Source organism: Gopherus evgoodei, chromosome 4, assembly GCF_007399415.2.
Source record: "Gopherus evgoodei ecotype Sinaloan lineage chromosome 4, rGopEvg1_v1.p, whole genome shotgun sequence".
Classification (NCBI taxonomy): Eukaryota; Metazoa; Chordata; order Testudines; family Testudinidae; genus Gopherus; species Gopherus evgoodei.
Window position 1 is genome coordinate 35,623,914 of NC_044325.1, and position 13,764 is coordinate 35,637,677.

General features: G+C 48.8%; 1 protein-coding gene across 4 annotated transcripts in view; it reads left to right on the forward strand.

Moving 5' to 3' along the window:
* Window positions 1–13,764, forward strand: part of EML5 (EMAP like 5) — a 303,194-nt gene that overhangs the window by 180,229 nt on the left and 109,201 nt on the right. For all 4 annotated transcript variants that reach the window (XM_030558959.1, XM_030558960.1, XM_030558962.1 and 1 more), the window contains exons 18-20: window positions 6,932–7,134; window positions 10,723–10,834; window positions 12,548–12,675. In XM_030558959.1, coding sequence (XP_030414819.1) covers window positions 6,932–7,134; window positions 10,723–10,834; window positions 12,548–12,675 — 443 coding nt within the window. The remainder of the gene's footprint in view (window positions 1–6,931; window positions 7,135–10,722; window positions 10,835–12,547; window positions 12,676–13,764) is intronic.

Sequence of the window (13,764 nt, forward strand, 5' to 3'; positions counted from 1 at the left end):
TGGACCTGAGACCACATGATACTGAAGTATATGTTTGGGGGGGAAATCTTCGTCAGTGCCAAATGCTGGCAAACAGATCCAGAGGTTTGTCACTAAAGACATAGCACAGTGCTTTGAAGATATAAAAATCCCTAGATCTTCATCTGTTAGGTGGCACTGTTGTCTCATACATGGAGTTACTCTGAGAATTTTGTGAAAATTCACATCTCATTTTCACACCTGACAGGTCACAGGATACTGGACATGGGCATCCTGACATACAGAAACCATTTTACATACATTTTAGAGGCTTTTCAAAAATATTGGCAATAACCTTTCTGTCCCTTATAGGCCAGTACAGGATACTGTATCAACACACATTTTAAAGCTAAAGTCCTAAATTAATTTTCCTCCAAAAATATAGCATGAAAAGAATGTGTTGATAGGGTTTAAAGTTTTTACATTGGAGTAATATGGTCATCCCACTCATTCCATTAAAATCTTTATATCATACTATATCATATGACAGAAAATTAAAGTAGTATTTAGACACTGTCTCTCCGATATATCTATATGTTTGTTTACATGTGTGTGTATATAAATTCAACTCCCGATTCAAGTAGCATGTAAAATGAAATCCTAAAGGTGAAATACTATCTTTTTCTTCAAAGGTGCTAAAAGGTGAGGGAAGGTGAGAAGTAATGATTCGTGAAGAGCCTTCAAAGTTTGCTTATTCCTCGGCTAGAGGAAAACAGATTTATTATTCTGCATAGGTTGCCCTATAAATTATTTTGAAAGCGATAGTTCTTCTTCGAGTGCTTGCTCATATCCATTCCAATTAGGTGTGCGTGCGCTGCGTGCATGTTCGTCGGAAGATTTTTACCCTAGCAACACCCGGCAGGTCGGCTGGGCGCCCCATGGCGTGGCGCCGCTATGGCACCGAATATATACCCCTGCCAACCCGTCCGCTCCTCAGTTCGTTCTTACCGCCGGTGTCGGTCATTGGAACAGTGGAGTGCGGCTTAGCTGATTTCCACCTCCGTAGCTATTCACTCATTCTAGTACTCATTGTGTATATAGGTTAGTTTTAAAGTTGTAGTTAATACTTGTAATACCCTTTTGTAAATGTAGTTAGTGTATATAGTTCAGAGGGTTGGAGGATTAGCCCCTTCCCCTCTCCCGGTGCCCAGGCCCATGTCTGGTTCACTGGGCTTCAAACTGTGCTCGGCCTGCCTGCAGATGCCAACGGGAGACCCCCACGACTCCTGCCTAAAGTGCCTCGGGGAATCCCATCTTACAGATAAGTGCCGGATTTGCAAGTCTTTTAAGCTGCGGACAAAAAAGGAGCAGGACTTTTGTCTTAAGCAGCTCCTAATGGAGGTGGCCCTCACTCCTCCGTCTTTGGCACTGAGTGCCGCACAGTCTGCGCCAGGGAGAAGTGCCTCGTCGGCACCGGAGAGCGCCGGCACCACGAAGATGTCCCGGCACCAGCTGTCACCGGCCCAGAAGCCAGCCCGGCACTGCTCCCTCTCCCTGCGTGCCAAAAAGGTCAAAGCTCCTGCGGCTCCAATATCTACACTGCAGTCTGAGCAGCAGCCAAAACTGAGCTGCCCGGCACCAACAACTGCCGCAGCACTGGCAATCGCTGCACTGGCAATCTCGGCACCGTTGATTCCGGCCATGCAAGAGCCGTCGAGTCCAGTGCATGACAGCTCCCTGGCACACGTCTCAGTAGAGCTTATCGTTCCCACCACGCCAGAGACCTTTTCGACGGCGAGGGAACTCATTGCCCTAACGGAGCCCACCCTGCCTCAACCCCCGGCACCGCCGGTGCGGGTTGTTGCATCAACAGGGAAGCCTGCCCTGGTCAGGCCACCTTCCATCAACACCGCAGGCAGGCACCACTCCAGATCGAGGTCTCGCCACCGGTCCCGATCTAGGCGCTGCTCGCTGTCCTGGTACTGATCTCCTTCTCGGTACCGGTTGTACTGGTGGCACCGCTCAAGATCCCGCTCTCCAGACCGATATTCCAGATGGTGGTCCAGCTCCCAGCACCGTTCACGCCGCAGCCGCTCTCACCATAGAGCTTCATAATCCCGGTTGACCTCCCGGCACCGCACTGGTCACAGGTCCTGGTCAACCTCTCGGCACCGGTATGACTCCCGGTACCGCTCTCCGGTGCGGCACAACGTACGGTACCCTGCGCACAGGGCTCCTCTTCACATGCTCTCTGCTCCACCATGGCCGTCATGACACCCATCTGAGTCTTCGCACGCTGATAGCGCCGCCTACGGGGATTCAGAAACGCAGAGCCGTGTCCGCCAGGAGGCTCAGAGCACAGAACAAGTGCCTCAGTGGTCCTTCTGGATGCCTTGGGCATGTCAGCAGGCCCAAGGTGAACCCACGGTTCCATCTTGTTCCGCCCCGTCAGAGCATCGTGCACCAGAGGCCACTGTTAGCCATCCCCCTCCAGCGGGTACAGACGAATCGGCTCTGGCGCCGGACCCTCAGGTGTTCCAGGACCCTGATGCTCCTCAGGAACAGGAGTCACTAAATGAGCCAACCGTGCCGGGTCTGTTGTCCTTCTCCTCACCAGACGAGGCAGTAGCCTGTACCTCTTCATCAGGCCTGCCCCTGATCAACCTCCGCACCCACCAGGACCTTCTCTGGCGAGTCGCCTTAAATATCAACCTCCAGGTGGAGGAGGTCCCGGAGGTGGAAGACCCGGTCATAGACATACTGTCGGCAGATGCCCCCACTCGTGTGGCTCTGCCATTCATCCGTTCCATCCAAGCCAAAGCTGACACCATTTGGCAATCTCCGGCGTCTATCCCTCCCACAGCCAGAGGCGTGGAAAGGAAATACATGGTATCCTCTAAAGGGTACGAATACTTATATACCCATCCTCCTCCATGCTCTCTGGTCATTCAATCTGTGAATAAGCGAGAGCGCCATGACCAGCAAGCCCCTGCCCCAAAATCGCGGGAGGCTAGACGGATGGGTCTATTAGGGCGTAAAGTCTACTCCACCGGAGGCCTCCAACTGCGTGTGGCTAACCAACAGGCCCTGCTCAGCAAGTATAATTATATACAATCGGTGGGTAAGTTTGCTAAACTGGTCCCACAGGACTCCCGCCCAGAATTCCAGGCCCTTCTGGAGGAAGGTAAGAAAGTGGCATGGACTTACCTGCAGGCCTCCCTTGACACTGCTGATTCGGCAGCCAGAACCGTGGCCTCGGGAATTACAATGCGGAGAATATCATGGCTGCAGGTGTCAGGCCTACCTCCTGAACTGCAACACACTATACAGGACCTTCCGTTTGATGAACAAGGCCTTTTCTCTCAGAAAACGAACCCTAGACTCCAGAGTCTCAAGGATAATCGTGTCATCATGCTTTCCCTCGGGATGCATACTCCGCAAACCCAACAGAGGTCCTTCCGTACCCAGCCTCAGCACCCTTACCCCACACCCAGGCCAAGAAAAGACTTTAGCAGGAGGCGTGGTCGCGGGAACCGCAGACGACAATCGAGTTCCCAAGGGGGCCAGAATAACGTCCCACCAAACCATCAGCGGAACCCAAACCCAACTTGTGAAGGTGCGCCCGAGAGCACAGCACCAGTCCGTCCCCAGGATCCCCTTCAGTTTTCCAACCACCTTTCCTCCTTCCTCCCTGCATGGGCCCAATTAACCTCGGATCGTTGGGTCCTACGCACGGTGGAATTTGGATACCACCTCCAATTTATTTTGCTCCCTCCCTCCCCGTCCCTCTTCAGGGACCCCTCTCACGAGCAATTCCTCTGGCAAGAGGTTCGTACACTCCTCTCCATCGGAACTATAGAGGAGGTGCCGGAGGAGTTCAGGGGGAAGGGATTTTACTCCCGATATTTCCTAATCCCCAAGGCAAAAGGAGGTCTCCGACCCATCCTGGACCTGCGCGGTCTCAACGTCTTTCTGAAGAAATTGAAGTTCCGCATGGTGTCCCTGGGGACCATCATCCCATCCTTGGATCCTGGAGACTGGTACGCTGCTCTCGACATGAAGGACGCATACTTTCACATCGCCATTTACCCTCCGCACAGACGGTACCTACGGTTTATGGTGCACCATCAACAGTTCCAATTTGCGGTCCTTCCATTTGGCCTCTCCATTGCTCCGCGCGTGTTCACAAAGTGCATGGCTGTAGTGGCCGCCTTCCTCCGTCGTCGGCGAATACATGTCTTTCCTTACCTAGACGACTGGCTTATTCGCGGGACCTCCGAGGCCCAAGTCACCAGGCATGTTGCCATCATCACGGACCTATTCAAGCGGTTTGGCCTGATTATCAATCTAGAGAAGTCTACTCTAATGCCCACTCAAAGAATAGAATTCATTGGGGCCGTTCTAGACTCCAAACTCGCAACACCCTGCCTTCTACTACCCCGGTTTTGGGCGTTAGTTTCGGTCACAGAAAGCCTCCAAACTTTTCCAACGACCTCGGCCCGTACCTGCCTCAGCCTTCTCGGTCACATGGCCGCATGCACTTTTGTAACCAAGCACGCCAAACTACCACTGCGTCCCCTTCAAACCTGGCTCATCTCAGTTTACCGCCCAGGCAGGGACGCCATAGACATGGTCGTCACCATTCCTCAGAGCGTCTTAGACTCCCTCAAGTGGTGGCTAACACCTTCCCTGGTGTGTGCAGGAATGCCGTTCCAACCAAGGCAGCCCTCACTATCCTTAACGACGGACGCGTCATCTCTCGGCTGGGGGGCACACCTAGGCCATCGTCGCACGCAAGGCCTCTGGTCATCTCAAGAGCTAGCGTTGCACATAAACGTCCAGGAGCTGAGAGCCGTCCACCTCGCGTGCCAGATGTTCCAACATCATTTGCAGGGCCGTTGTGTTCTAGTACTCACAGACAACACAACAGCAATGCACTACATAAACAAACAGGGAGGGACTCGATCCTCCCCCCTTTGTCAGGAGGCTATCCAACTGTGGGAATTTTGTGTAGCCCACTCTATAGACCTTGTAGTGTCCTTCCTCCCAGGGGTCCGGAACACTCTGGCAGACCATCTCAGCAGATTCTCTCTCTCCCACGAGTGGTCGCTTTGCCCGACATTGTACATTCCATCTTCCAGAAGTGGGCTTTCCCCACATAGACCTCTTCGTTTTCCGCAACAACAGGAAGTGTCAGAGGTTCTGCTCCTTCCAGGGTCTTGCCCCGGGCTTAATATCAGACGCCTTCCTAATCTCTTGGGCGAACCACCTGCTTTACGCCTTTCCACCCTTCCCGATGATGCACAGAGTTCTTGTAAAGCTTCTCAGGGACAGGGCTCGTCTGATCCTGATCGCCCCTGCGTGGCCCCGGCAACATTGGTACACCACGTTGCTGGACCACTGGATAGCCAACCCCTTCCCCCTGCCCCTTCATCAGGATCTGATAACGCAGGACCACGGCAGGCTTCTCCACCCAGACCTGCAATCCCTCCATCTCACGGCGTGGCTCCTGCATAGTTAATCCAATCGGAATTATGCTGCTCTGCCCCGGTGCAAGAGTACTCCTGGGTAGCAGAAAACCTTCTACTCTGTCTACTTACTTAGCCAAGTGGAAACGGTTTTCCTGCTGGTGTCAAACACGGAATGTTGCTCCTATGGAGGTGCCCATCCCCACTGTTTTGGACTACCTCTGATATCTTAAACAACAAGGCCTCGCTATCTCATCTTTGCGAGTGCACTTGGCGGCTATTTCTACTTTCCACCCCGGAGAAGGTACTTACTCCGTCTTCTCCCACCCTATGGTCTCCAGGTTCCTCAAAGGCTTGGAGTGTCTATACGCCCTAGTACGACGCCCCACCCCTTCCTGGGACCTCAATTTAGTTCTGATGAGACTTACGTCCCTGCCGTTCAAGTCATTGGCAACCTGCTCACTCTTATATTTGTGATGGGAAATAGCCTTCCTTGTAGCTATTACCTCGACTAGGAGGGTTTCTGAGCTTCGGGCTCTGATGGTGGACCCATCATACGCGGTGTTCCACAAGGACAAGGTGCAGTTACACCCACATCAGGCGTTCCTCCCTAAAGTAGTCTCGGCCTTTCATCTCAACCAGGACATTTTCCTCCCGGTCTTCTTCCCCAAACCGCATACATCTCGTAGGGAGCAGCAGTTACATTCGCTCGACATCCGTAGGGCGTTCGCCTTCTATATTGACCATACGAGGCCCTTCCGCAAAATGCCCCAACTCTTTCTCGCAGTGGCGGACCGGATGAAAGGCCAACCTGTCTCTTCTCAGAGGATTTCGTCCTGGGTAACGGCGTGCATCCGGGATTGCTACGATTTAGCTCATACCTCTCCGGATCATATTACCGCACATTCTGCCAGGGCCCAGGCCTCATCGGCCGCCTTCTTAGCTCGAGTACCTATTCAGGAGATATGTCGAGCAGCTACATGGTCTTCAGTACATACCTTTACTTCCCATTATGCCCTGGTGCAACAATCCAGAGATGATGCAGCCTTCAACTTTGCAGTTTTGCATTCTGCAGTATCTCACTTCCACCCCACCGCCTAGGTAAGGCTTGGGATTCACCTAATTGGAATGGATATGAGCAAGCACTCGAAGAAGAAAAGACGGTTACTCACCTTTGTAACTGTTGTTCTTCGAGATGTGTTGCTCATATCCATTCCAAAAACCCACCCTCCTTCTCGACTGTCGGAGTAGCCGGCAAGAACGAACTGAGGAGCGTACGGGTTGGCAGGGGTATATATTCGGTGCCATAGCGGTGCCACGCCAGGGGGCGCCCAGCCGACCCGCCGGGTGTTGCTAGGATAAAAATCTTCCGACGAACGTGCACGCAGCGCGCGCACACCTGATTGGAATGGATATGAGCAACACATCTCGAAGAACAACAGTTACAAAGGTGAGTAACCGTCTTTTATGCAAGCATTTGACTACTTGTTTTTATTCTAAACCAGGAGGAGGACTGATTGGGAGAAAGGGCTGCATAGGTGCAATGGGAAGAACTGATACAATGATGTGTGCAGTATACGGCTGGACTGAAGAGATGGCATTTTCTGGAACTTCCACTGGGGATGTGTGTATCTGGAGAGATTTGTTTCTCATAAAAACTATCAAAGCACATGATGGTCCAGTATTTAGCATGCATGCATTAGAAAAAGTAAGTGAACTATTTGGATTTAAAATGAGACATAGTTTGGATTAATAAAAATCTCTTTGTGGCTACGCCTAACATGAATGCAGTCTATTACCATATAATTAGAGTTCAGGATTCTAGATGGTGCTCCCTACTCTCAAGTCAGCGGGAACTGAGAGTGTTGCATTTCCTATTAGGAGGAAGTGCATTGTATCATTATATTACAGTGACTCCTCTCACTGATTTTAAGAGCTGCATGCCCTCCTGTTTAATGATGCCTTAAGAGTACAAGTGGATAAAGCAGGTAAAGTGGAGGGATTCTCGGGGGGTGAAAAGGGACTCTGTTACCTTGCATTAAAAGAAACATATGCCAGTTATGTTTGTTACTATGTGAAGACTTGAGCAGATGTAGGGTTGCCAACTTTCTAAGTGCACAAAACCAAACAACCTTACCCTGCCCTGCCCCTTCCTTGAGGCCCACTCCTGCCCTGCCCCTTCTCTGAGGCCCCGTCCCCACTCACTCTAGCCCCCCTCCCTCCATCACTCGCTCTCCGTCGCTCACTCTCACTTTCACTGGGCTGGGGCAGGAGATTGGGGTGTGGGAGCAGGTGAGGCCTCCAGCTGGGGGTAGAGGCTTCAGAGTGGGGCCAGAAATTAAGGTTTCAGGTTGTGGGAGGGGGCTCCGGCCTGGGCTAGGGAATTACGGTGCGGGGGGGAAGGTTCGGGGGTGGGGCTGGGGATGAGAGTTTTGGGGTGTAGTAGGGGGCTCTGGGCTGGGGCCAAGGGGTTTGGAGTGCAGGAGCAGACTCCGGGCTGGGGCAGTGGATTGAGGTACAGGAGGGGGTGTAGTCCCCAGCTGGGGGTGTGGGCTCTGGGGTGAGGATGAGGGATTTGGGCTGCAGGAGGGGGCTCAGGGCTGTGGGAGGGGGCTCCGACCTGGGGCAGGGCGCTGGGGTGCTAGTGGGGGCTGTAGGATCTGGGGGAGAGTTAGGGTGCAGGAGGATGTTCTGACCTGGAGCAGGGGGTGGGAGCCTGGGGTCTGGGATGCAATTAAGGTGTGGGATGGAGTTCCGACTTGGGGCAGGGGGGTGGGGTGCACAAGGGAGTTCGGGGTGCAGGCTCCGGCCAGGCAGTGCTTATCTCAGGCAGCTTGTAGTCGGTGGCGCGTAGTCGGCGGCGCAGCAGGGCTAAGGCAGGCTCACTGCCTGCCTTCCCTGGCTCCACACCACATCCCAAAGCAGCTGGCATGTCCCTGTGGCTCTTAGGCAGAGGGGCCAGTGGGCTCTGTGTGCTGCCCATGCCTGCTGGCACCACCCCCGTAGCTCCCATTGGCTGCTGTTCATGGCAGGGGCAGCGCTGGGGGCAGGGGCAGCGCATGGAGCTTCCCTAATCGTCCCTGAGCCTAGAGGCTGCAGGGACATGCCAGTCGCTTCCGGGGTGCTGTGCAGAGCCAGAGCAAGCAGGTAGCCTGCCTTAGCCCTGCTGCGCCGCCGACCAGACTTTTAACGGCCCGATCAGCTGTGCTGACTGGAGGCACCAGGGTCACTTTTCAACCAGGCATTCCCAGTTGAAACTTTCTACCATTTATAGCAATTTTCACCATTTTATGCATAGGAAATTTCTTCCAAATTGGTAGAAAATCCGTAAATGAAATAAACTTTTTAACTACATCCATTGTATATAATCCTGTATCCTTGTGTATATAATCTAGTAACTATTATATGGTCTTTGTTGGATTACAAATTGAAAACTGTTACAGTGCCAACATACAGTAAGGCAGGGATCGGCAACCTTTGGAATGCAGGCCGTCAGGGAAATTCGCTGGCGGGCGGGTACGGTTTGTTTACCTGCAGCGTCCGCAGGTTCGGCAGATCGCAGCTCCTACTGGCTGGGGTTCACCGTTCCAGGCCAATATGGGCTGCAGGAAATGGCAGCCAGCAAATCCCTCAGCACATGCCACTTCCCGCAGGCCCCATTGGCCTGGAATGGCAAACCGCAGCCAGTGAGAGCTGCGATCTGCAGAACCTGTGGATACTGCAGGTAAACAAACTGTCCCGGCCCGCCAGCGGGCTTCTCTGACGGCCCGCGTGCCAAAGGCTGCCAATCCCTGAAGTGAGACCTTGTTTACACTATACCACTTTAACTCTTCTTGCATAGTTAAAGCAACACAAGCCCTCTGGTTTTGGTATACTTCTGTTAATATATAGGTATATTGGTATGGATATTCCAATATGGGATGGGGAATAAGCTACATCAGTATAAGGCACCTTTATATCAGTTCAGCTGCGTCCCCACAGGGGGGACTATTTCAGTTAAAAAAACAAACACCACTTGACTAAAATAATAACATTGGTACAAAACTTGTATGTAAACTAGGCTTTAGTCATCTGGAATAGATATAAGTTTAAACCAGAGTATGTCCTTTTCAGCCGAAGGAGCTCCAGTGTACATTTTTTGTCACAGTTCTAATTAATTTAGATATAGGAATGGTGAACGTTTAAGACAAAACTGTGTTTTTCCTAATTTATAACATCAAACGATTACAGCTTTATTGCCAGTTTATCTATTGTCCCTCTTATGAAACAATTTCAGTCTTCTGACATAGGCAGAAGAGTAGAAATAGAGTGTTCCTGTTAGAGAAAAGGGTCCCAAACCACAAAGTTAAAATACAGATATAACCTTTCCCTACATTCACAAATATGCTAGTCCACACCCATTGTAAAAGTGGTCTGGGAGGTCCAGATCTAGGGGTAAAATTAAGAAAGGGAAAATTTAAGCTATCTATCAGGAAAACATCCTGACAGTGAAATGTATTAGGCCACTGAATAGTCTTCCTTGAGAGTGACAGAGGAGCAAGACTTTAAAAAGCAGACTGGACAAAGCACTAAAAATGCACTGTAGAGACTTATACTGCATTGGCAGGACCAGAAGATCTAATAGATCTAATAGATCATTTCCATCTCTAACTTGTCTGATTCTGTAGCTATGTTATTACTGAGGCTACGTTTCAATGTCACAGAGGTCATGGAAGTCACGGAATCCAGATTCTGTGACTTCCAGAGACCTCCATAACATTCTCTGCTTCAGCCCCTGGGGCTGCAGGACTGGAGCTGGCAGCCAGCAGGTCCTGGCAGAGTTCCAGTGACAGGCCACAGATCCTGAGGGAGCCCTCGTCAGGGTTCCAGCAATGGGTGACAGACTTGTGGAGGCCATGGGGCGGGGTGGGAAGAGGGACGTCTTGGGCAAGCGGCTGAGGATGTCCCATTTTCTCTTCGGGAAATATGGTCGCCCTGCAGCTCCCAGCTGCCAGAGGCAGAGGGGGAACTCCACAGCTCCCAGCCATCACAGTGGTAGGGGAAACCATGGAGATGCAGCAGCAAAAGTCACAGACGGGTCATGGCTTTCATTAATTTTTGTTTATTGCACGTGACCTGTCCATGACTGTTAATAAAAATAACCATGATAAAATGTTAGCTTTAATTATTGTGTACTAAATTGTTGTCAGTGTTGGCACAAGTCATTGTAGAAGTAAGGATAATCTTTTAAAAAAAAATACTAAATTATCTACTGATGACAACCTATGAATTAATCCTATTGTATTTTTTGGGGCAGGGATTTGTAACTGGTGGAAAGGATGGGGTAGTGGCTCTCTGGGATGACACCTTTGAACGCTGTCTCAAAACCTATGCCATCAAACGAGCTGCTTTGGCCCCTGGCTCTAAAGGTGAGTGTATAGTAAGAACATCAAACCTTTCTGTTTTATTCTGCCTTTAAACGCTGTCTTTAGTAAGCTTTTTCTTCTAAGTTTCCTCCCTCCACAATAAAAGGAAATCAAGTTTTGCTGTAGTAAAAATCGAAAAAGGAAAAAAATAAAGTTGTATTTGAAAACTGTTCTATTTAAAGTGTGCTTCTACTCTGAAAAAATGACTAAGTAAAAATAGCAACGTCTAACCTAACCCATATGCTTCCTTTGTATATTCTGTCATATCTGTGTTCTTTAATGACAATAATAATGTTTTTCATGCCTTTTAGTACTAGGACCAAGCCAGCCAGGAGACAGTGAGTGTGGGGATTCAGTTGCATAACAAAAAATGAATTTTTTACTGTCTCAGTCAGTTTCACCTGTTCACATCCAGGACGGCAAATTTGTTCTATAGAATCTTTATCACTGATGATTATACATCAGAAGGAAAGAACCAAGCTTAACACTGACCAGAAGTTAAGTTTGCAAGACTAATAACCATGAAGGAAAAAATAGTTTTATTTGTGAATTGAACATATTTGTAAATCTTTAAGGATAAACACTCACTCCAGTTAGGGCACTTTGAATACGGGCCACAAAGATCAATGACAAAACTATATTTGGTCTGGAAGATATTAAATCCTTAGCCTAATACCAACCCATGATCTGAAGAGAGAATCTGTGCATGGCTTATAAAAATGTAGTAACAGTTACACTGAATTACAGTTATAAGTTGCAGAAAGTTCATTTCCATAAACTCTTCAGTGTCTTCTATTTTGTTCAATCAGCAGGTTGATTTGGAATTAATTGTCATTCCTTTCACAGACCTCAATGGACTACTATGCTACAGAAGTGAGGGTAGTTTAAAAAAATTAGAGAGATTGTGCTCTGAAAAATTATTCTAAAATATGGCGCCATGGGGGTCCATATTTAATCTTCCTATTTGTTCTGCCTTGGAATAAAGGAATGGAGGGGAGAATATTTTTTTTCTATTGCAGGTTCAATACTCTGCCTTTTTTTCATGTGATCATGTATGAGTACTGAAAGGTTTTCAGGCCTGATGTTCCTTCAAATTTCTCCCATTTGCTGGCTGGTGTTGGTCCTGCTTTGCAGCTTTCCCAGTCTAATATTCTGGAGATTTCTCTGTCCGTCTTCCCTAAAAAAACTAAAAATCTTTTGTTCTTAGCTTACATCATTAGAATGTCAAAAGGGTGGCTCGCCATTTCCTTGTTAAACTATTACAGTTAAAATAGTAGTTTAACACATTTTACTGATGTACTCCACCCTAACTTTAAGATAGATAGCATCATAGCTTTACGCACATTTCTCTCACTGAGGTTTTTAGCATGCTTATTAGATAGCCATGTTAATGCTCTCCACCTTGTTTGAACCTCAAGGAGAGTCTGCTGAACATAAAGATCATTGACAGTTGCCTTATATGGCAGGTTTATTAGAGAAGGTGGGGTAACAAAAACTGGGAGTCTGGCACAGAATAAATTATATGGCTTCTGTAACAATGATACAGAACACGTTTAAAAATTAGCTAATATGTGCTGAAGCTCCACAACTGTAGCCAATTTTGTATGCAAGAAAATGCTAGGACTTCTTTTCTGTTGAATTTGATCTGGTAAAATGTGGGTGTAGTGTATATACTTCTGAAATTAAACTCACACCTTTAAAAATTTAATGTTTTAGGTCTCCTCTTAGAAGACAACCCTTCTATACGTGCCATATCGTTAGGACATGGTCATATTTTAGTGGGCACAAAGAATGGGGAAATACTGGAAGTGGATAAAAGTGGACCAATAACTCTGCTGGTTCAGGTACATTTTAAAATATTGCTGTCAGGGTGTTCAACCTCTGAGCCCGTGGCGAGAGTCTGTAGCTATGTCACCCAGCAGCGAGACTCTGCAGCCAGTGGTAGGGGAACCTGAGCCCTCCCTGCTCTACCAGGTTCCAGCCCAGAGCCTATAACAGGTTGATCAGATATGCAGCCTAGGGGGCAAATGCCACCAAGCCTGTTCACTGGATTACTTCCTACTGCATTCTCAGCCCCCTCCAAAGTCACAAAAGGTGTCATCTTATGAACTCAAAGGTTGGGGGGTTCTTACCAGAGTCTTTGTCGTTTGGTTCCGGCCCTCTTTTCCTGGTCTCCACAGGGGCCTTCAGTGGCTCTGCTGCAGGGTCTGGCCCAGGCAGTGCGGCGTTCCTGTAGCCTCTCTCCAGGAGTTACCAGCATAAGATTGCTGCTTTGCTCAGTCCGCACTGACTGAGCTGAGTTGCTTCCTTTGGAGTGCTTTCTCCGCTGTGAGCATGCCCAGCAGTTGCGGCTGGGTTGGCCTTCAGGACCCAGAGCTGCTCGATAACCCTTGGCTCCTTGGCGTGGGGTCAAGATACCCCATCATAATTACCCATATATTCTTTTTTCCCCCCACTTCCTTCCCAGAATCCGCTGGGCTTTGTAAGTTTCTATCATAAGTATATGATTATACTTCAAGCAGAAGTAACAAAATAATAAACATTCCAACTATTAATGAAGTCTGAAAACTATTTTAAATTCAGAGATTTTAAAAGAGAAGAGACCATTATGATAATCTAGTTTGACCTTTTGCAAAACACAGGCCCTAGAATTTCACTCAGTAATTCCTGCATCATATCCATAATTTCTGGTTTAACTAGAGCAATGGTTTTCAACCTGTGGTCTATGGACCCTCGGGGGTCTGCATACTTTGACTGAGATTTCCAAAGGGGTCCATGCCTCCATTTGAAATTTTTTAAAGGTCCACTAATGAAAAAAGGTTGAAAACCATTGAACTAGAACATATATTTTAGAAAGACATCTACTCTTGATTTAAAGACTTCAAGTGATGGCGAATCCACTACATCCCTTTGGTAAGTTGTTCCAGTGGTTA